The 22016-nt window shown below is 35.5% G+C and overlaps 5 protein-coding genes and 1 long non-coding RNA gene across 10 annotated transcripts; 1 reads left to right on the top strand and 5 right to left on the bottom strand.

Annotated features, from left to right (window-relative positions):
• Positions 1-3625: 3625 nt before the first annotated feature.
• On the bottom strand, positions 3626-5423 carry LOC116018872 (UDP-glycosyltransferase 91A1-like). The gene is made up of 2 exons (XM_031258890.1): positions 4542-5423; positions 3626-4323 (listed from the first exon to the last, which is right to left on the bottom strand). The coding sequence occupies exons 1-2, from the start codon at positions 5374-5376 to the stop codon at positions 3722-3724; spliced, it is 1437 nt and encodes a 478-aa protein (XP_031114750.1). The 5' UTR covers positions 5377-5423; the 3' UTR covers positions 3626-3721.
• A 1207-nt stretch (positions 5424-6630) lies between these two features.
• On the bottom strand, positions 6631-8575 carry LOC116019400 (UDP-glycosyltransferase 91A1-like). The gene is made up of 2 exons (XM_031259582.1): positions 7601-8575; positions 6631-7394 (listed from the first exon to the last, which is right to left on the bottom strand). The coding sequence occupies exons 1-2, from the start codon at positions 8436-8438 to the stop codon at positions 6793-6795; spliced, it is 1440 nt and encodes a 479-aa protein (XP_031115442.1). The 5' UTR covers positions 8439-8575; the 3' UTR covers positions 6631-6792.
• A 2663-nt stretch (positions 8576-11238) lies between these two features.
• LOC116019592 lies at positions 11239-14521 on the bottom strand. Of its 4 annotated transcripts, XR_004098736.1 has the most exons (7): positions 14381-14521; positions 13916-13998; positions 13357-13759; positions 12275-12666; positions 11996-12107; positions 11548-11700; positions 11239-11429 (listed from the first exon to the last, which is right to left on the bottom strand). It is a non-coding gene; the product is annotated as an uncharacterized LOC116019592 (long non-coding RNA). The 4 variants fall into 4 exon arrangements; XR_004098737.1 differs by having other exon boundaries at positions 11548-11693; positions 12275-13759; XR_004098735.1 differs by having other exon boundaries at positions 12275-13759.
• On the top strand, positions 11566-14626 carry LOC116019589 (metal transporter Nramp1-like). The gene is made up of 12 exons (XM_031259863.1): positions 11566-11702; positions 11869-11909; positions 12045-12123; positions 12222-12326; positions 12572-12681; positions 12963-13144; positions 13242-13311; positions 13385-13558; positions 13675-13779; positions 13869-14000; positions 14094-14189; positions 14295-14626. Exons 1-12 carry the CDS (start codon positions 11597-11599, stop codon positions 14595-14597), a joined length of 1503 nt encoding a protein of 500 aa, XP_031115723.1. The 5' UTR covers positions 11566-11596; the 3' UTR covers positions 14598-14626.
• A 102-nt stretch (positions 14627-14728) lies between these two features.
• On the bottom strand, positions 14729-21586 carry LOC116019590 (probable glycosyltransferase At5g03795). Of its 2 annotated transcripts, none has more exons than XM_031259864.1 (6): positions 21271-21584; positions 20883-21197; positions 19736-20022; positions 17187-17419; positions 15436-15593; positions 14729-15108 (listed from the first exon to the last, which is right to left on the bottom strand). In XM_031259864.1, exons 1-6 carry the CDS (start codon positions 21454-21456, stop codon positions 15007-15009), a joined length of 1281 nt encoding a protein of 426 aa, XP_031115724.1. In that variant the 5' UTR covers positions 21457-21584; the 3' UTR covers positions 14729-15006. The 2 variants fall into 2 exon arrangements, with proteins under 2 accessions (XP_031115724.1, XP_031115725.1); XM_031259865.1 differs by lacking the exon at positions 14729-15108 and adding an exon at positions 15728-15786 and having other exon boundaries at positions 15483-15593; positions 21271-21586.
• On the bottom strand, positions 17989-19398 carry LOC116019591. Its single transcript, XM_031259866.1, has 3 exons — positions 18876-19398; positions 18673-18833; positions 17989-18630 (listed from the first exon to the last, which is right to left on the bottom strand). Exons 1-3 carry the CDS (start codon positions 18995-18997, stop codon positions 18230-18232), a joined length of 684 nt encoding a protein of 227 aa, XP_031115726.1. The 5' UTR covers positions 18998-19398; the 3' UTR covers positions 17989-18229.
• Positions 21587-22016: the final 430 nt, after the last annotated feature.

A 22016-nucleotide genomic window follows, 5' to 3' on the forward strand; every position in this document is an offset into this window, starting at 1 on the left:
AAAAAAAAAAAAAAAAAAAAAAAAAAAAGAAGAAGAAGAAGAAGAAGACAGACTTGCAATTTTCAACATTCAATCAATCCTCCAAAGATTCAAAGTAGCAAACTATCAAAAATATAAGGATCTAATAATAATGATTATTAATTAATGAAGTATGAAACAAATCAAATAAATGAATAATTATTAATTAATAAATTGGATTATAGAATCAATGAATAAAATGGATTAACTAATGATAGAAATTAAATGTTTAAAGTTTAAAACTTACAATATATAGCAATCTAGACTCCAACGGCTAGTCAAAATTTGAATAACTTGGTCAAAATCGAATGAAATTGACCAACTCGGCCGAGTTGAACGAGTTGGCCACCTAGGCCAACTAAGCCGATTTTGCCGCCTAGGCGGCCGACCGATTTTTTGCCACATAGCAATGGAAGCGGAACGGCCTAGGGGCGTCTAGCGCCTAGGACGGTTTTTACAGCAGTGATATAACTACAGTTTTATTAGACAAAATACACTCAAATATGTGAAACTGTTATTCAGTTTCATTTTATGTACATTACAGTTTCTTTCAACACAACTATAGTTTCTTACTATGTGCATTATATACATGAATTCTGTGTATTATATAACTGAGAACACATAAACACTTAACATAATACACAGAATTCATGTTCATAATACACAGAATTCATGTATATGTGTAAATGAACATGGATTATGTATATTATGAAGTCAACATATATGTATTGGATCAAGATCCACAATGCACTGTAAACTCTAATCCACGATATAATTTTCCCACAGGAGGCACATCAGCTAGCCGCTAACTTACTAAGTCCAAAAGTAAAGGCGCACAAAACTAAATATTGAAAGTAAAGTGGATGTTGTCATATCTATTTTGGTTTACTCTATAATATGTTTATAAATAACATTTATATGTGTTTATGAAAAACAACTAAAATAACAACTTTATACATAGCAAAAAAATAGATTTAATTAAAAAAATTAAAAAATATCAAAATAAATGTCATTAAAATATCTAAATTATAGGTTTTTAATTTATTCATGAATTTTGTTATACCATCTCACATATCTTTATCTGTGAGACAAGTCGGGTCAATATGAAACGTAATATTTATACTGAAAATTGTAATATTAATTTAAAATAAAATATTTGTTACTTATAAGAAAAATCTAATACTTTTTTAGGACAAATAATGTAATACTTTTACATTTTGATGTAAAAGTATTACATTTTCCTTTATAAGTAATGTTGACAAGTGTTTGTCACTTATAAGAAAAAAATGTAATACTTTAATCAAAACATAAAATATTAAAAATATTACATTTTTTTTTCAAAAGTATTACACTTTTCCATAAGTAATAAATATTTTTATTCGTACTATAAAAAATAAACATTTTTATTCCTTATTAATATTACATTTTTATGTAAATGTATTACATTTGTTCTTGATCCGACCCGTCCCATGGGCAAGGATTCATGAGACGGTCTCACACAAATTTTTGCTAAATTTTATTTGTATAAAATGAAAAAGAGATAAATAAAAGGTAGAAAAAAAAAAAGAGAGAGAGAGAGAGAATTATAGTACATGTATTGCTTATTTCTACTTCTTCACTTTCACTCTTTGATGCGACAGTTAATTATTAGTTATCTTCATTTTTTGGGTCTCAATAAAAATGTCAGCAACATTAATTTTTTTTTTTCAATGGGGTAAAAGTTGTGTGTAAAATTTGAAGGTAGGTGTAGTATTATTTATTTTATTTTATTATTATTTTTTTAAGGAATGTCTTGCCGCATATTGATACGTGCGTGCATCTTGAATCCTTTATACATGATATTACTATTGGAAAAAATCGCTTCAGCGTGATGTTCGGTTATCAATTATCATCCACTGTTACACTGTATAAGGTTTAGTGGGATTCCATAAAGAAGAATCATAATTTAAAATTTTAATGCACGTGTCTAATTGATTGGATCTCTCGCTTCTAATTTTGTCGGTAAATTATTAATTATACCTTCCCTACTGATGGTGTAAATGTAAACGGGTACGGATTTACACCACGTGTTGTTTGATTGTGTATGATGTAGTGTATGGAGTGTGTATGATTGAGAAGGAAAGCCATGGATTCCTCCCTGGAGAAGAACCAAGAACCCCATAGTGAACAAGAGAGAGAGGGTCGAGAGGCCAGGATCCATTACAGTGGAGGGTCAGGTCCTTTATATAGGAATAGGACCTGACCCTTCGGGAATATAATATTTCCCAAAGGTCACTTGCCCTTTAACAATTCCTAAGGGACACCCGACCTTTTAGGGGTACAATAATACATTGACTATATACATTGTATTTCTACAGTAGTCCCTTGGGGTATTTACCCATCACCTACAATGCAAATTATATTGTAGATCGCGATACACAATGGATTATGGACCGCAACATCAAAACGATGTCGTTTTGATTAATGAAAACAGACGGATGAAACGGTATCCATTATGCGCAACTGCGGTTCCCTTTCAACACAACTGCAGTATCAGTTCAACACAACTGCAGTTCCAGACGGATGAAATGACTTCTATTCCGCGCAACTGCAGTCCACTTTCAACACAACTACAGTATCAGTTCAACACAATTGCAGTATCAGTCATGACCATGGTCCACAATATAACAACTGCCATACAAGACCCATACATAAATTATTATATCTTGTCCACAAAAGACAATTTTCTTATTTTCAGGTTCCCACCGAATAATGAATGTGTAAATTGTGGTGGTTCAACAACTCATTATGTGACAGAAACAATATTTGATGCCTACCCAACAATAAGTTTATCATATTGAATGTAACTGTTACACTGGTTATATATTTTTACCCACAATTATCACCCACGAACCAATTAAGTTGTCTGTTTGGACATAAATTATTATATTTACTTACCAGGCTTATTGTTGATAATACAATAATTATATGGGTGAGTCGCTTGGAAGACAGACCAGGTCAAAAATAAAAAAAATTAATATTTATGTTAAAATATAATACTAATCAAGAATAAATTATTTGTTAATTATAAGATAATGTGTAATACGTTTAAGAAACAGAATTCTTTTAGATTGAAATGTAATATTTAAGAGTTGAACAATTACTTATGAGAAAAAAGTGTAATATTAATCATTAATAAATTTATTGATGGTTATTTATGAGAGAAAATATAATATTTAAGATAAAAAAAAAGTGATATATGTTACTTTTGATAAATCCTAAATTATATTTATTAATAAATTAGTATTTTATATGCGCAAGGTGCAAAAAAATATATTTCTCAATATTAATAGTCAATGTTAAAATCTTTGTTATATTAAAACATTTTTTTTTAAATACTGGTAGGATATAATTTTTTAAATTCATATTTGTAGATTTCATATTATATTAAAAGTAGAGTTGATAATTGGAGTATGTAATGGTTAATATTATTAAGATAAATTTTTTAGATATAACCGATAAATTTCTAAATACACTTTTGACAACATTTAATTAAGATATAAATGAAATTAACTTATTTCTTATATTACTCCAATATATAATGTCTACTTACGTTATTGATATGGGATAAGGTAAATTTTAAAAGCAAATAGATTTATATTTTTAAAAAGCATAAATAATACTTTATTCTCTTTATACCAGAACATTGAACACTGTACTATCCTTACTTTTTGTAGGAACCACTTGGCTGATGCATTGTCGGCGCATGAAGATAATCCAACAACTTATTAACGTAATTATCTTGTTTCTCCTTCTCAAACAACTTCTCCTTCATCTTCTCCAGCTTTTCTGCGAAAACCTTTCCATGCTCCTCCACCATTACAATTCTCAGTGACTCGGCCACTAAGTCTTTAGAAAAGGACCCATCATAGTCATCTCTGGCTATTTCATACCCCAATTCCCTCTCCACCAGCTGCCTTGCAATAATCCCCTGGTCCGCTAAGAAAGGGAGCAGAATGAGTTTTTTCTCAAATTTCAGGGCCTCCACTACGGAGCTCCATCCCGAGTGAGTCAAGAACCCTCCCACCGAGTCATGACTCAGTATATTCAGTTGAGGGGCCCAGCTTGTACAGATCACCCCACGCCCTCTCGTCCTCTCTTCGAACCCTTCTGGCAGTTTCGTCACTTCCTCATCCGCCAAGCCGCGTTGTTTCCTGTAAACCCAGAAGAATGGTAGCTTCGAAAGCTCTAAGCCCAGAGCTATTTCTACCGCTTCTTCCTGGTTCGGCTTTGTTTCGCTCCCAAAAGCTATGTACACTACTGAACCTGAGAGCATGCACAAAGGATATAATAATAAGTAGTAAAGGTAAGTCTAGCACTATATGTGGAGCAAAAGGGTAAAGTCCAACACTATGGACAAAAGTAGATGAGGACCAAGTTTAGCACCTGATCTGACTCTGGAAAATGTGTGGATGTTACAACTTATCCTAACATAATCAAATCATGTAAAAGAAAATGTCAAATTAAATTTCAAAAAATTAAACCTTTTTCTTGCTTGTCTAGCCACTCCTTGATTTCAAGCCAAGCTGCTTTCTTGTCATCCTCTTCCTCATCATCATAAGCTGTGGTGGGCAGCAACCCAACCGGGATGGTGGGTTTTCCGAACACATCTTCTACTAATTGCAGCCACTCCGGCTCGAGTTCGTAACAGCTCCTCACGAACACAGCACTGGCGCCTTTCACGGTAACAGCGACGCGATAAACGTCGGAAACGTTGCCACCATCGATATAAAGGTCGTGGAACATGCGCTCTATCTCGAAATAACGAGGCATGATCGCCGTCTCAAACGGAACCCACTTGGGTTTGGACGTCACATGCTTTGCCTCGACTCGATAATCCTGACCGTCGATAATTGGCGATGGAGGGCCTATGAGGATGTTAATGGTGGAAGCTGAAAATATGCTGAAATACACGCTGGGGATGCTCAGCTTTTCCATGATAGGAACTAACCGAAACGAAGCGAAATCGTGAATTACCCAATCTGGGGAAAGTGTTTGGAGAAAAGTAAGCATGGAGTCTTGGAGCTCATCGAAGGCAATCTTGAGGTACCTCACTTTGTCATAAGGTAAGTCCAATGTGGACTCTGCATCTTCTGGGAGATTTTCGACTTGCGGCAAAGGTAATCCGATGAGATCTATGTTGGGTACGAGGTTTGGGTGCAATTTGGGGAGGCGCTGGATGTTTCTGGGAGTGGACACAAACGAAATCTTGTTGCCTCTCTCGGCTAAGAGCTTAGCTAGCTCCAAGTATGGAATAATGTGTCCGAAGGCTAACCATGGGAGCATCACGATGTGAAGCGTAGTACTGTCACTCGCCATGGCTGAAACTGTAGGAAAATTGCAAAGCCAATACCTTTTTGACTTTTTGTAGTACTGTGGGCGGTGGAATCTTTAACTGACCAAGATCTTTTAGGCTGCCTCCATTCCTGTCAATATGGGATTGGTAACATGATGTGGCAAATGCCACATCATTTATTTATTTATTTTATTTTATTTATTTATTTATTAATGCTTTAAAGTGATGTGATATTGTGGTCACTTTTTAAAATAGATCAGATTTTCAGGAATGTAATGTAAAGAGTAAATGATTTACAAATTGGGTGATGTGGAGGTGAGACCCATCTTTTACAAATTGAGAGATTTGTTTTGAGCGAAATAACCCTAAATTGTACGTACTATAATAATGATTTTATGAAAATGTAATAGTGACTTTATAAATTTATAGCATTATGTAATAATACGTAAGTTGCATGATTAAATTAATGTCTAATATGAAAATTAAAATAAGTAAATAAATATCTTTTTACTAAATATTTCTATTTTATAAAAATGGGATGTTACATGTGCAACGACACGTGTCAAGCATGTTGAGAGTCTAGCATGCGTCTCTTTCCTCATCTCCCCTACAAATACTACATTTTTAATACAAGGAGAGGGAAGTTTTGGTGATAGATGGTATACTGGCCGGGCTTGGGTCACACAAATTGATCCAAGAGAGTAATTGGATCAAGGAAGCCCAAAAAAGATACATAGTATGCGCTTATTATTTATAATGTAATAAGGATTTGACTCATTATTTCTAATGTAGTTGGGCTGGAGTTTATTATTCCTAACGTAATAGTTACTTCCTATGAGGCATATTAGGATTCTTATTGCTTATAGGGGTCTAAGAGCCCTAAATGTGTACAAATAGATCCCATACTTGGGGAAGAGAGGGAGCATATTTCATTATTCACAAGCAATATTCTTTGAATACAAAATACCTATATTCTCTCCATATATTCTCTATTGTTTTCTTATTTTAACATGATGGTTGGCCCTACGTTGACTATCCAAAAGTCATAAAAATAACATTTGGCATATTCACCCATCACACCTTAGCTCGGAACACTCTGACCTCACATCAAACAAGCAGAATGTAAAAGGACATGAATACGATCCGACCCATCGATTTATACGTATTTGGGACATTGCAACGCATTTACACTATCAGTAACAAATAGAGAAAGTATAGAACATATACAACATTGTAATAGAGTCAATAGTAAAAATAAACATAAAATGTTAAACAAATAAACAAAAAAGCACAGAACGACGGTTTTATTTTGTCAAAAATATAATGCATGCATGGCACTTCTGAAGCTCAGAGTCTGTTTAGTTTCAGCAGCTAATTTAATTCAAACTACATTTATTATTTATTTATTATAGACCAGAACATTGAACACTGTACTGGCCTTAATTTTTGTGGGCACCACTTGGCTGATGCATTGTCGGATCATGAAGATAATCCAACAACTTGTTAACGTAATTATCTTGTTTCTCCTTCTCAAACAACTTCCCCTTCATCTTCTTCAGCTTTTCTGCGAATATCTTTCCTTGCCCCTCCACCATTACCACTCTCAGTGACTCGGCCACCGAGTCTCTGGAAAACGATCCATCATTCTCATCCCTCGCTATTTCATACCCCATTTCCTTCTCCACTAATAGCCTTGCAATCATCCCTTGGTCCGCTAAGAAAGGGAGCAGAATGAGTTTTTTCTCAAATTTGAGGGCCTCCACCACGGAGCTCCATCCCGAGTGAGTCAAGAACCCTCCCACCGAGTCATGACTCAGTATCTTCAGCTGAGGTGCCCAGCTTGTACATATCACCCCGCGCCCTCTCGTCCTCTCTTCAAACCCTTCTGGAAGTTTCGTCACTTCCTCATCCGCCCAGCCTCGTTGTTTCCTGTAAACCCAGAAGAATGGTAGCTTCGAAAGCTCTAACCCCAGAGCTATCTCTACCACTTCTTCCTGATTCGGCTTTGTTTCGCTCCCAAAAGCTACGTACACTACTGAACCTGAAAGCATACAGGCTGTTCAGTATATAATATATAAACATTGCAATTCAACTATCAGCTTAGACCTTTAGTTGCCAACCAATAAAAAGAAGGCTATGGTCCACCTGTTGCTTGGAGCCTAAAAATTAATCAGCCCCACACCAGCACATTGAACATATAATAATATATATATATGTGATATTCAATTTAAATTTCGAAAATCAAACCTTTTTCTTGCTTGTCTAGCCATTCCTTGATTTCAAGCCAAGCTGCTTTCTTCTGGTCATCGTCTTCTTCATCAGCATAACCTGTGGTGGGCAGCAACCCAACCGGGATGGTGGGTTTTCCGAACAAATCTTCTACTAATTGCAGCCACTCCGGCTCGAGTTCGTAACAGCTCCTAACAAAAACAGCACTCGCGCCTTTCACGGTAACAGCTAAGCGATAAACGTCGGAGACGTTGCCGCCGTCGATGTAAGCGTCGTTGAACAGGCGCATAATCTCGAAATAACGAGGCACGATCGTGGTCTCAAACGGGACCCACTTGGGTTTGGACGTCATATGCTTTGCCTCCACTCGATAATCTAGACCGTCGATAATTGCCGACGGAGGGCCCACTAGGGATACGAGAATAGACGCTGTAACTATGCTGAAATGGACGTTGGGGATGCTCAGATTTTCCATGATAGGAACTAACCGAAACGAAGCGAAATCGTGAATTACCCAATCTGGGGAAAGTGTTTGCAGAAGAGCATCCATGGAGTATTGGAGCTCATCGAAGGCAATTTTGAGGTACCTGACTTTGTCATAAGGTAAGTCCAAGGTGGACTCTGCATCTTGTGGGAGATTTTCGACTTGCGGCAAAGGTAATCCGATGAGATCGATGTTTGGTACGAGGTTTGGGTGCAATTTGGGGAGGCGCTGGATGTTTCTGGGAGTGGACACAAACGAAATCTTGTTGCCTCTCTCAGCTAAGAGCTTAGCTAGCTCCAAGTATGGAATAATGTGTCCGAAGGCTAACCATGGGAGCATCACGATGTGAAGTGAAGTACTGTCACTCGCCATGGTTAACAACTTTTAAGAAATAAATCTTAGGAAAATGCAAAGGCAATACCTTTTTGTGGTTCTCACTATCCTTTTAATCTTCTCCTGGTGGATTCTTTAGGGTCCAAGATATGTTTTTGCCATGAAATTGTAATACTTTTAATGAAAAATGTACTGAGTTTTTTTTTTTATTTTCTTAAATATGTAACTTCATTCATTGATATATCATAGTTAATTGTGACAAAAGCAACCTAACACCGCATATACTACGTAGTACGTACTCTACACATATATAATTAAATATCTAGCCACTCTAAATCAATAATTAACGTAACCTAAAACAACAGAACATTTAACCTGGAAGATTCACGGATACAATTAATTGGGCATTCATGGAGAATGACACATGCAACCGGTAGCGAAGAAACACGTGTCTGGGACCTCAAACATTATTAATTAATAACATTACGTCGCAAAACCACGAAAGGACAATACTTGAATATTTTGCCATAATTAATTAAAGGTGAATGGACACTTGACCATCACACAATTTAATACATGTGCAATGATTTGCATCGCTTTTTCTCTCAAATTACTGTCTCTGATCGAGTGAATATATAATAATTGTGCAGGCATAATCTATTTCTCTACTCAGCTTTAGTCACATCTAGAAAGATCGAACGTACAAATGATCAGATTAAAGTAATAAAAAATAAAATTCTATTACAGGGACTCTCAAATCTTATTCTCTGACGTGACGAACAGGATAAATTAATTTTTTCTATGTGCGCCCCAATGCAACTGTTTACATCAAGATTTTGTATGTGGTAGTAAAAGTTGAGAGTATATAATGAGGGTACATACTACTATACTTTGATACACAAGACAGAAAAGCAAAAGCATTTAATTTAATTTGCAAGCTAGCTAGAAAGGAAATATAAAAGTCATAAATTTGCATTATTGTTGCAGGGGTTTTTGGACCTGAAAATGAAGCCATGGCTGCGGATTTTGCTCACCAGGTTCATAGCATTTGTCCCAAGCTTTTTCTGTTAAACGTTATTCGAACAACTGAGCTATCTACATCATATTAGGGAGTCGGTCTCTTTGTCTATCCAGGTGAAATGGTTCTTTAACCCTCCGATATTGATATTAGGTAGCTTACTAAATTGTAAAAGAGTAAATTTTGAAGTTTTGATAGGCGATTGTCCTTATATAATGGACAATTTAGTTCACCTTTTTTTGTAAGGCCAAAATCTTGTTTATTTCTCCTCATGATGAATAAGATTCCTACAGTACGTGTCTTCAAGTGGATGTAACCTTCATATCGAAGGCAAACCACTTTAAGGGTCCTTAAATAATATGAAAACAAACTTCTAGAAGTCATTTTTAAGATTTTACAATGTTTAGTTATCAATAGAAAATGAAGGTAATGAAAAGTATTAATTTTGGTCTAAGAAAAATGAATCATTTTGGTGAAAAATATCTTATGAGATTTTTACTTGCAAGACATTTTCTAAATTCTTATTTTATGTTCAATACTCTCTCGATCTCTGAGTGGTGTCAAATGGAAGCGTTCTCCTACCATATGTATAATTATTATTTGAATTTGACTACACTAGTTTAGTTAGAAAATGGGTCTCGTTGAGCTATGCTAAATAACTTCAAAGGAGGAGAAAAAAAAGGTCCAATTTGACGGAAAATTTCTTCCTTCCTAGCTTTTTAGTTAGAAGACATTTTGCGAATTGTTTATTTTCCCATATTTATTTTTTCTCTATCTTTTTTCTAATTTTCACATTATTATTACCACAACCACAATAACCACCACCGCCACCACATAAAAATATACTTTTATAACCTTTTAAATTATTTCCCTAAAAATAAGTCATTTTCTTGAAAATAATTTTTCGGAAAATATTTTGAAAATATTTTTCAGGGTTAATTTCCAAACAGACCCTAAGAAATTACATTTTTTCTGTTAAATATTCAACCACGGAAAAATTCGAAAAATGACTTTCAAAAATTATTTTTTAGATTTTCAAACTGACCCTTATTTAATATGGGTCAGGTTTATGTCTTTTTTTAGTCACATCATTAGATTTGCATCAAGAAATGCAATATACATTCACCATCATACGATATGGGCGGTTGCATGTGAGCCAATTAAGTATATATTACTATCCCGGGCAGTTGGTGTTAGTGAGGAGATCGATAGTGCCAATACGTCATGGGGTTAACCGGGCTGATCAAGTCATACAATAATTTGATGACTTGCATTACCGCTAAACCAATAATCAACACAACACTGTACTACTTAACCTGCAGGAAAATCATATCCATGCACGCACACAATTGAGCATCCAATTCAAGGAGATTGACACATGCAACGAGCAGCCAATAAATCACGTGTCAGTTGGGACCTCCAAACATTCATTATTAATGATATGACGTCCCAAAACTACGAAAGGACAATATTTATATATTTTCTCATAACTAATGAAAGCTGAATGGACAATGGTGCATGACTCGACGCCACAAAAAATTAAAGTATGTTTCGCCAGAATTACCCTACAATCACATTGATATGTCTTTGCCTTCTTAATGAGTGATGAGAGAGATTGTTGAGCAGCATATACGGAGCCAAATCCGTTTATCTATCTAATCAAATATTTTGTATGCACATCCTTCAAATATTTTATGTACGTCCCTAATAGCTAATACCCAACATCGTATTCCTTGGGTACACTCCAACATGGGATGAGATTATTTGAGTAGGTGTAAAGTAATGATGCCATGCAACACTTTTTATGAAAAACAACAATGATGCCATCAAACCGCAATGTGTTTGGTGTAATTGACTTAGCTTGATTATTTGAGTAGGTGTAAAGTAATTTTCACAAGTGTCCCTTGTATAGGATTTATAAAGTAGAGCTAATTACCTCGCACACTATAGCTAGTGAACAAAATCGGTTGCAAATGTCTTCAGGGTACGATGTACGTATGCGGTATGTCTACCTGCAAGTAGGACATTTAATTTATTACCAAGATTACTAGGACGACTATTGGTTGGGGGGGAGGGGGGGGGGTCTATAAAGTGAGAGTGAAGCCATCATCATCTATCATTCTATCTCACTTGAATTGGGCAGGTGGGTCGAAGAAAAGAAGGCAAAACTGTGAATGAAATGGCCTCATTGGTGCAAATACAGGAGACCCCAACTTGGAAGAAGTTCTTGAGCTATGTAGGTCCTGGTTTACTGGTCTCTGTAGCCTATCTTGATCCTGGAAACTGTAAGCAACTAAGATTCATAATATTATATTGTCTCTCACATACACACACAGATCTTAGCTTTCATCATGCTGCTGGCCGGATGAAGAATGTGTTATTTCCATTTTACACTCATTTTCTTACTGTACTGTGTTTGTTTTGGACGATATGCCGAACATGCATATACAGTGGAGACAGATTTGCAAGCAGGAGCAGACCACAAATACGAGGTTTCTCCCTCCTTCCTTTCTTTGATCTAATTGTGTGTTAATTAAAAGGGAGAAAAAGAAGCTAATTAAATGCATAAAGAATGTACCTTCTTGTACGTTTAATTCTGATGAATTTGAACTTGTTTGGTGAGACAGTTGCTATGGATCGTGCTCCTTGGACTGGCATTTGCATTTATAATCCAATCTCGCTCAGCAAATCTTGGAGTAGCAACAGGTCACATATATATATTAGAATAAGTTTTTCACAAATGGCAATTTAGAAATGTGAAATAATGTAAATGTTGAAGCTTATTAATCAATTTTTGGGAACAGGAAGGCATCTGTCTGAGCATTGCAAGGACGAATATCCGAAGCCAGTGACTTACTGTCTCTGGATACTGGCTGAAGTTTCCGTCATAGCTGCTGACATCCCACAAGGTTTACCTCTCATATCATATATACAATATTGATTGATCCCAGTTAGCAATCCAAGTTCAACAATAAATTAAAAAGAATAAGATATTTGAAGGGGGAAGGGATCTAGATAGCTCTATTTAACAAGATCCAAAGTCATTCTATTCTTACCCTATCCTGCAAACCAGCAAACGAAACAGGAATTAGCACAGGCTTCTTTTAGTACTCTATATTACAATATAATTAGTTTGTGTTCAATACACGTGCAGTGATAGGCATCGCTTTTGCTCTCAAATTACTCCTCAATATACCATTATGGTCTGGGGTCATGCTGGCTGGATTGAATACTCTTCTGCTTCTTGGGCTACAGAAATATGGCGTAAGCGCAATTCTCATAACAACAACAAAGGAAATTAATGACCAAATTATAATTATAATAATATAATAAATGTCCACTCCAAAGTAAATAAAAGTATTAGTAACCAAATTGTAACTTAAGTCAATTGATGTTGGACTGACTACACGTGCTGAGATGTAAAATCAGTGATACAGAGTGATGATCTCACACGTTTAGTATAAACAAAGCAATGGCCTGGTTAGTAATTCAAGGATTCAGAGTTAAGTAGATCTTGATTTCCCTCATTTCCCGAATGAATGCAGATACGAAAGCTAGAACTAGCAATTGCAGTACTATTGATGATTGTAGGGGGGTGCTTCTTCAGTGTAATGGTACATGCCCAGCCTAATGTGAAGGACATGGCAATGGGAATGTTCATCCCAAAATTGAGCAATGGAAGTGCCACCAGAGACTCCATTGCTCTTCTAGGAGCTCTTATCATGCCGTAAATTCAAAATTTTATTTTCCTACTATTTTTCCTGTTGAAAATTTTCCTGTGTTATTGAAGTTTCTCTAATGTCTTTGAGTGAATAATTATGCAGGCATAACCTATTTCTCCATTCAGCTTTAGTCACATCTAGAAAGATCCATCGTTCAAATGATCAGATTAGGGTAATAAAAATTGTCTTACAAATAAACACAAGACTAGCTTCTTACCTTTACTGCTTCCTCTGTTTCGATACAGAATGCGACAAAGTACTTCCTGTTGGAAAGTGGAATGGCATTGTTTATAGCATTCCTTGTCAATGTAGCAGTCGTTTCAGTTAGTGGAAGCATATGCTCAAATCCATATGTTTCTGCAGACGAGAAAGCACATTGTAATGAAATCACTCTGGACTCAGCTGCATTTCTGCTTAAGGTCTTTTAACTAACTTTCCAGTCAATAACATGATGAGATTCAAATATCATAGTTTATTTCTGTAATGGTTTGTCTGATTCATCTTCTCCCTTGTTTTTTCTTTTTCTGGGCTGCAGGATTCTCTAGGGAAATGGAGTTCAAAGCTTTATGCTGTGTCTTTGTTGGCATCAGGTCAGAGTTCATCAGTCACAGGAACATTTGCTGGCCAGTATATAATGCAGGTAGTACTTTGATTAGCAGTTTAAAACAGAATGATAGAGAGAAAAGCAAAAGTATTTGCAAGAAATGAATATAAATTCATAATTTGCAGGGGTTTTTGGATCTGAAAATGAAGCTATGGCTGCGAAATTTGCTCACCAGGTGCATAGCAATTGCTCCAAGTTTAATGGTCTGCATCATCGGCGGATCTTCTGGAGCTGGGAAGCTAATTATTATTGCTTCTGTAATGACAATAAAACATAATACATTTACAAAATTAGCAAGCACTGATACATGGTCAAGAATTTAACTTAATTTTTTCTTGGAGGTAATTCAGATGATTTTATCATTTGAACTACCATTTGCACTGGTTCCTCTTCTTAGGTTTACCAGCAGTGGAAGCAAAATGGGGCAGCATAAAAATTCTAAGATGGTCAGATTATAAACTTCAAACTACTTAAATTTTTGTTGCACTCTAGAGTTCACTGAAAGCACAAAGTATTTAAGGCACCCATTGTTTCCATGCTCCAAATAATAGGTAACAGTGATCACATGGCTACTAGGATTCTGCTCAATTGGGGTCAACATCTATTTCTTAAGCAGAAGTTTGTTTGGGTGGCTTACCAGCAAAAAGATGCCCAGGGCTGTATCCATCTTCTCCACAGTAATGATCTGTCCAGTAATGGTGCTTTATGTCGCAATGCTGGCCTACTTGACACTGAAGCCAGAAGCTACAAGCAAGAGTGTCCAGTCTTCTGAAGCAAGTTCTACTGGGACTGTTGAAATGGAGCTAGGGCAAGGTGCTGATCTTCAAAACTCCGAAGTAGCTGATGAGATTTAGAAGGATGATCTAGTCCCTCTGTAGGACTCAAGTTCTTCACCATCTCCACCGCATTATATAATATTCTTCAGTAGTAATAAAAAGAATAAATTACGGTAAAGAATAAATCTGTAGTGACTTCCACGGGGAAATTTTCAACTTGCATCTATTCAAAGTTAAAAGGTTCCTCATTAAGTACAACTAGAACTCATAAAATATGACAAAAATTTGACCTAGAATCCTAGATAGGTCTGCTATTGGTTCATTCATTGCACAACTACCTCCAAAAATAATAATAATAATAATAATAACTAATATAAAGCAAGTGAAAATGAGGAACTCTCATGTCGTTAATTACAACTTGAAACTGCAAGGCAGCAACTGTCTGGGTATGAGTATGAAATGCAAGTTTAATATGCTAAGTTGCAGTTTAATACTTGATCATATGGTGGCGTAACCAAAGTTCATACATGACCATATGGAAAGCATCAAGTTTGATGGGAGGTGAATTCCACTGGAAGTGCTTCTGAACCTGGAATAAGAACATTAACAAGCAGAAAACTCTTATCAGTGTCGACAACTCTAGATATTAGTCATTACAATTGCAAAAAAAGTAAATTGATGAAGGTTAATAAACATTTATTCTTTTGTTCAGTCTGTGAAGAGATCACCACTGCCAATTAAAATCTATGCACTCCTTCAGCTGCTTCAAGCCCAGAAAATGCAAGATATTGATTATGATTTATTATTATTATTATTATTATTATTATTATTATTATTATTATTATTTCTTTTTGATTAGTCACATGCAAGATAAATACAAGCCTAAAAACAATTAAACAATAAACACATTGCCTACCTTTACTAAATTATTATGCAAACTCACAAACTCTTCCTGGGTTATGTTCTTGAGAATTTGCTTTAGCTCAAAGACATCTTTCTCCCTGAGTATTACCGAAAATTTATGCCAATCAAGAATGTCACTGAATGGCAAGTCATAATAATCAGACATTATCACTGCAAGGAAACACCGAAATATTGGAGATTAATGAGCAAAACACTGTAGCAAATATATATACGGAGTATATATTAAAGTTTGAATGTCCAAGCAGTGAAATAGATATTAAAGTAATATCAACAGAAGTCCTTACTTTTTTCTGTGATTTAACAGCAAAGCAGCTTCCCCTATAGGTGGGTTGCTGCAATGCTTCTAGAGTCAAGAACAACAATATAAGGTTCAATCTGAGAGAGAGAGAGAGAGAGAGAGAGAGAGAGAGAGACTTGTACACAAATGACAAATCTAGTGTTGAGAAATGAACTTTACACATACAGTAAGGATAATTAAACACTAAAGGGTCGTTTACTTCATTTCTCTGTTTTTCCTTTTCCAGTTTTCCATTTCTCCAATTTTCCATTTTTCCTTCTCCATTCCTCCAGTTTTCCATTTCTCCACTTTCCAATTTTCTTTCTCCATTCCTCTAATTTTCCATTTCTTTAGTTTTAGTACATAGTTTGATTACAAAACAAAATACTCAAAACCTCATTAAATACAATCATCCCATATAGCATTTGTATAATAATAATAATAATAATAATAATAATAAAGATAATAATAATAATAATAATAATAATAGTAATAACAAGAACAATAATAATAATGATAATAATAATAACAATAATACTAAAGATAACAATAATAATAATAATAATAATAATAATAAAGATAATAATAATAATAACAATAATTAAAAAATAATAATAATAACAATAACAATAAAAATAATAAAGATAATAATAATAATAACAATAATTAAAAAATAATAATAATAACAATAACAATAATAATAATAATAATAATATAATAATAATAATAATAATAGCAGTAATAATAATAAAGATAATAATAATAATAATAATAACAATAATAATAAAGATAATAATAACAATAATAATAAATAATAACAATAAGTATAACAATAATAATAATAATAATAAAATAAAAAAGATAATAGAAAAGAAGAGGAGCTGTGTCACTGTGTGCATAAGAAGAGAGAAGTTGTGCGTAAGAAGAGAAAATTAAAGAAGTGCGCCCAGCAGGATTCGAACAGCCGACCTCACGCTTAATGAACACTGTTAATCCGTGTTTTCTCCATTCTTCCATTTGGAGAAGTCTGAAATTGACTTCTCATAATTTGAACATGAAGTTGGAGAATGGAGAAGAGTTAGGCAATTGGAGAGATTATTTTAGTAAACAAGTTTTCCATTTTTCATTCTTCCACTCCTCCAATTCTCTGTTTTTCCAGAAAATTCTCCATTTTTCCATTTTGGTAAACAACCCCTAACTATTTCATTGAAGAACTGATGGTGGGTGAGAAACTAAAGATAAATATATAGAAATTATCCTTAATTAATAAAGTATGAAATATTGTTTGTCAATGAGCATGCACATAGGAAACTTTCCCATGACATAGTTTTGCTGTGTTGCCAACTAAATCATAATCACCAATTTTGTACTTTACCATCAATATCAAGCTATCAACAATACTGCTACAAAAAAAAAGAAACCAATTGGTAACTGATTCAATTAGAATAAAAAATTAAAGTTCCTACCAGGAATACAGCCATAGTGTATGGAGTCTGCAATCCGAGCACTGTTAACCTGAGAGCCACCAGGACATATGCAGAACTTTGTCCTGTAAAATCTCTTTTGGTAGAGTAGAGGTCCAGCAGCTCTATTAATTCTGTTGTTAGAAATATCAAGCTCTGTGTCATTTTCCCATACACGGGCCAAGATAACCCTGATTTTAGAATTCCTATGGCCTGCCCAGAATCCCAAAGTTGTCCTGCAATAGAGAACAATTATGGTTATGACATTGAAGGCTTGAATGATCATCTATATATGTTCAATAGAAGAAATAAATAAAAATAATAAAAAAGGTGTTGGATATAAAAAACACATGCATAGAAAGAGAAACCATTTGAGATTAAAAAATTCACTACTAAGGTTTAGATAATATTATGCTATGCTTTTGCTTCATTGATTTTGAAGAATTATATAGGATACGCATTGCAAAGTCGGTATCAAAACCCATGCTCAGAAATATATCTTGATCCCCACAACAAATTTACATACATATAGGAATTTACCAAAAAAATAACCAAACTTGTTCATTCTTGATTTACTCATTAAAATGAAGTAATGAACAATGTTCACTCTGTATATGAGAAAACTCAAACAAAAGAAAATGCAACTCTCAGTAGGTGCTATGATTTCCACAAATTCAAGTGCAAGGATGATATGTTTCAGTACTTTGACTACGCGTCACAGGTCTGTGGTTAACAGATGAAGAGGGTTTATCTATGGTGGCTGATAACAGTGAGAGAGAGAGAGAAGTTGGTGGAAGAAACTTCCTTTTGATTTTATTCAATTCCAACTTACCAAGACAATCTAATATTCTCCCTATATATAGGAGTTAAAAGCTTAAGACATAAGGAAACACTATTCTAAAATATGCTTACCTAAAGTAAAATAGGCAACTACTAATAAACTAGGAAATAAGATAACTAAGTATATTGGTAGCAGAATCTGTATTGTATCATTACACCCTTCCTGGAGATCAAGCTTGTCCTCAAGCTTGAAGCAGGTGACAAATTCAGGTGATTCCATCGCGTGCGTTCAGGCTGAATTCAGGGAAGTTCTCCGTGGATGCAAGCCAAGCAGGCGGTTCGTCACCATCCTCTAATGTCCACAACATAAAAAGGTGGCGGCAATTATGTCTGGGTAATGTATTTGCACCAACAGCAGGTGGTTTATCCACAGGGTCTCCTCCTCCAGGAGGTATAAGGACAACATTCATAGACTGTGCAGCCTTAAGCAGTGATGCAGCATCGGAAGGGGTAGCAATGCAAGTCCCAACAGCAACTGCAGTTTCTTTGACCATTGAATCTGACCTGAGGGTTGTCTTTGTTGGTGGCATTTTTGGGGGCAATTGTGCTTTTGAAGGTCCTAGTGCTCCTGGGCTCTGTGCCACCATTGCAGAGTCTTGTTGCTGACATAAATGATTATGAGATTGGGTTGCAGAGTCTTGTTGCTGACATAAATGATTATGAGATTGGGTACCAACAAAGGAAGTCGCAGCAGCTGGAGGATGAATAGGGTTACCGGGTGAGATATTTGCGTTTGCCCCTGCTTGATTGGTCAGTAACTGTTTGACTAGCTTCTCCAGATTGGCAAGAGCAACGGCATGGTTGTGGGATGTAATGGACAGAGAAGAGACAGTAGTGGCATGGTTGTGGGATGTAATGGACAGAGAAGAGACAGTAGTGGACAACGTCTCAATTTTGTCAAACTGTAATTCCAAAGCTTTGACAGATTTCTGCAAGGCTTTGATGGCTGATTCGATGTTCAAATCAGTACCCATGACGCCGGCAACGGGAACCAGATGATATGTTTCAGTACTTTGACTACGCGTCACAGGTCTGTGGTTAACAGATGAAGAGGGTTTATCTATGGTGGCTGATAACAGTGAGAGAGAGAGAGAAGTTGGTGGAAGAAACTTCCTTTTGATTTTATTCAATTCCAACTTACCAAGACAATCTAATATTCTCCCTATATATAGGAGTTAAAAGCTTAAGACATAAGGAAACACTATTCTAAAATATGCTTACCTAAAGTAAAATAGGCAACTACTAATAAACTAGGAAATAAGATAACTAAGTATATTGGTACCTAAAGTAAAATAGGCAACTACTAATAAACTAGGAAATAAGATAACTAAGTATATTGGTAGCAGAATCTGTATTGTATCAAAGGATTCCAACTTGCGATTAGAAGGACAACAAAATCAATGCCAAGAGAAAAATAATGGCTGATGAGTAAAACCACATTGAGACCCTAGTGCAAAACTAGTTTACCTCTTCTTTACACAAAGCTACGGTCACAGTATCTGCCAGGCACATCAGTCCACATATAAATAACCTAAACATATTTGAAGTTAATGCAATTATGCAAAATAGAAAGCTGTAAAGTATAACTTTATTCTTGGCATTCCATATACCAAGCCACTGGTATAAAATTTATATGAAAGTATGCCAATTAAAATATGGAAATGTTGCACAGAAAATTAGATATCAGTTGAGTTCACAAATTACAGTAGCACCTGTTTTTCACATCATTTCCTCCAGCTGGAAGGGCAAATGGCTGAAGTACTTGTGGAAGAGCAACATCTTTGTGTGGAATATACCCAACATTATAGCTTGGGGAACACACAACACGAATTGAGTTCTTTATGAGCAATGGAAGTCCTTCAGTTGCCCTTACACCAACGTCATGGCAAGTAACAAAAAAGTGATCTGCACCTAGGGTTCTATTCCAGTATGGGTACTTTGCTATTAAGCTCTCAACATAGTTCTGGACAATTATGGTCATGTTTTCATAGGATGTACCCTGCATGCCATCAAGATCAGGAATAAATAAAGGACCCAAAACTTGGGTTCAAGAAGTTCTGACAAGCATAGTGTGAGACAGAAAACAGCTTAATAGTAGAGATGAAATAGGAAATTGTGAAGCATATATGCTTAAATTAGGTACACCAAGAAAATAGCTTTAAAAATTATAAATAAAATAAATAAATACAAACAAACCAACAACAACTACTACAGATAATATGTGGAGAGAAGTATAGACAAAGAAATTATGCCTAGGCAATAAAACTCAACCCATGTTCCCCCTACCTCAAAACTCGAAAGGAGGCCATTATCTTTTTTGTTGCATCTCCTTGTGAAGATAGCATTTTATGTTCTTAGCATGAATTCCAAGCCAAAGGAGATTTAAATCTCAAGCACTATAATCATTTCATAAGAAAAGCTAGGAATAACAACCAAGAGCAGGAGTCCATCTCATGTGTGACATGACCTTAAAGTTGTAACAAATTTTATTTTGAGATTAGACAGACAATTGGTCCTACAAATGCTGCAGCATAATGGGCCAGCCATCTGATATTACTAAACAAGGAAAAACATCTAAACCTAAATAGCATTTCTAGTGAGCATGGTGATTTGAGAAAAAAAAAATAAAAAATGGAACACTTAAGTGCAATGACAACAGCCTTTGTGGCCACTAGGTATAAGCAGAAGCAGCTTCCAAAATTAATGTGGAAAACTTGGACCGTATGCATTCAATTAGATACATAATAGATGCTTCAATAGGGACATGAAGAAATCACTAAAGTTAAATGATCCAAAAACCATTTAGGCCTTCCCCAATCACTGACATCAAACTGAACCTCGTTTCAAATGTATATATACCTTCCCTCGCATCTTATGGCAAGAGATTGGAATGAAGAACAAGTTAGCCTGATCCGGATCATCCGTAACGAACTTACTCTCCCTGATATTTTGAAAGAAGTAGCCCTCACTGGCATACTTCCCTGTCAGCTTCCTCGGCGTCTGGTAGTATGTCTTCGGATCGCCATCCCGATATATATACACCTTAAATTTCCTCTCCATCTCCGCATAGCTCAATCTGAACACCTCCGGCGAGTGAAACACGTCCGAAAACTCCTCGTTCCCTGGGGACGATAGTAATGATCCTGAAACATCATCACTATCCGACGTGATTACCTGAAGAATCCAAAAACAGTACAAATTAGCATTTGGTTTCAGGAAAATAAAATATGAATTGAGGAAAATTTACCGTAGAAGGTTGAAAGCGAGGAGAATTGGTGGCGGATTGGAGAGAGGGAGAGGGAGAGAGGATGGAGTTGAGAGAGAGGTAGGTGAAGGAGACTAGGGTCAGGATAGCGAGAGTGAGAAGAGAGCCTCGGAGAGTACAGAAGGTGAAAGTAGATGCTTGTTGCTGTGATGGTTTCACAGCCAACATCGCCGACGGAGAGGGCTGTTTCCGGCGGATCGTGATAGAGAGTGCTAAACTCGAGCTCGAGATTTGGGCTTTCTGTAGGCTTGAAGAATTCGTAGATAGGCATTGTGTAGAAGGCAAAGATGGCCCTATTCAGTTCTGGTATGAAACCAAAAAATAAAATAATGTAATTTAGGAATAAAAGCATAATCAGAATTTTAAAAGTAATGTAGTGTAGAAATATTATAGTGTGATTACATATCTGTTATCATTTTAAATGGATGGTCATGAAAATACAAAATTAAATTTTAGTAGTGGAGGTGGACTCTTATATCGGGTTTCAGTTTTAACGGGCGGATGAGGTAAAATTCTCTCCTCTACCAACATGAATGTTAAGACATTTTGGTTCAATTTGAAATGAATTAGCTAGACAATAGAATGAATATACATCTAATCTTAGAAAAAAAAAAGACAAATTATGAGTGTACAAAATTATCTGCTCTAACAACATGAATGTTGAGATATTTTGATATTTTTGGCCAACTTAGAATGCATTATGGACCCCCCCCCCCCCCCCCCCCCCC

The sequence above is a fragment of the Ipomoea triloba genome, chromosome 5, assembly GCF_003576645.1.
Source record: "Ipomoea triloba cultivar NCNSP0323 chromosome 5, ASM357664v1".
NCBI classification, from domain to species: Eukaryota; Viridiplantae; Streptophyta; class Magnoliopsida; order Solanales; family Convolvulaceae; genus Ipomoea; species Ipomoea triloba.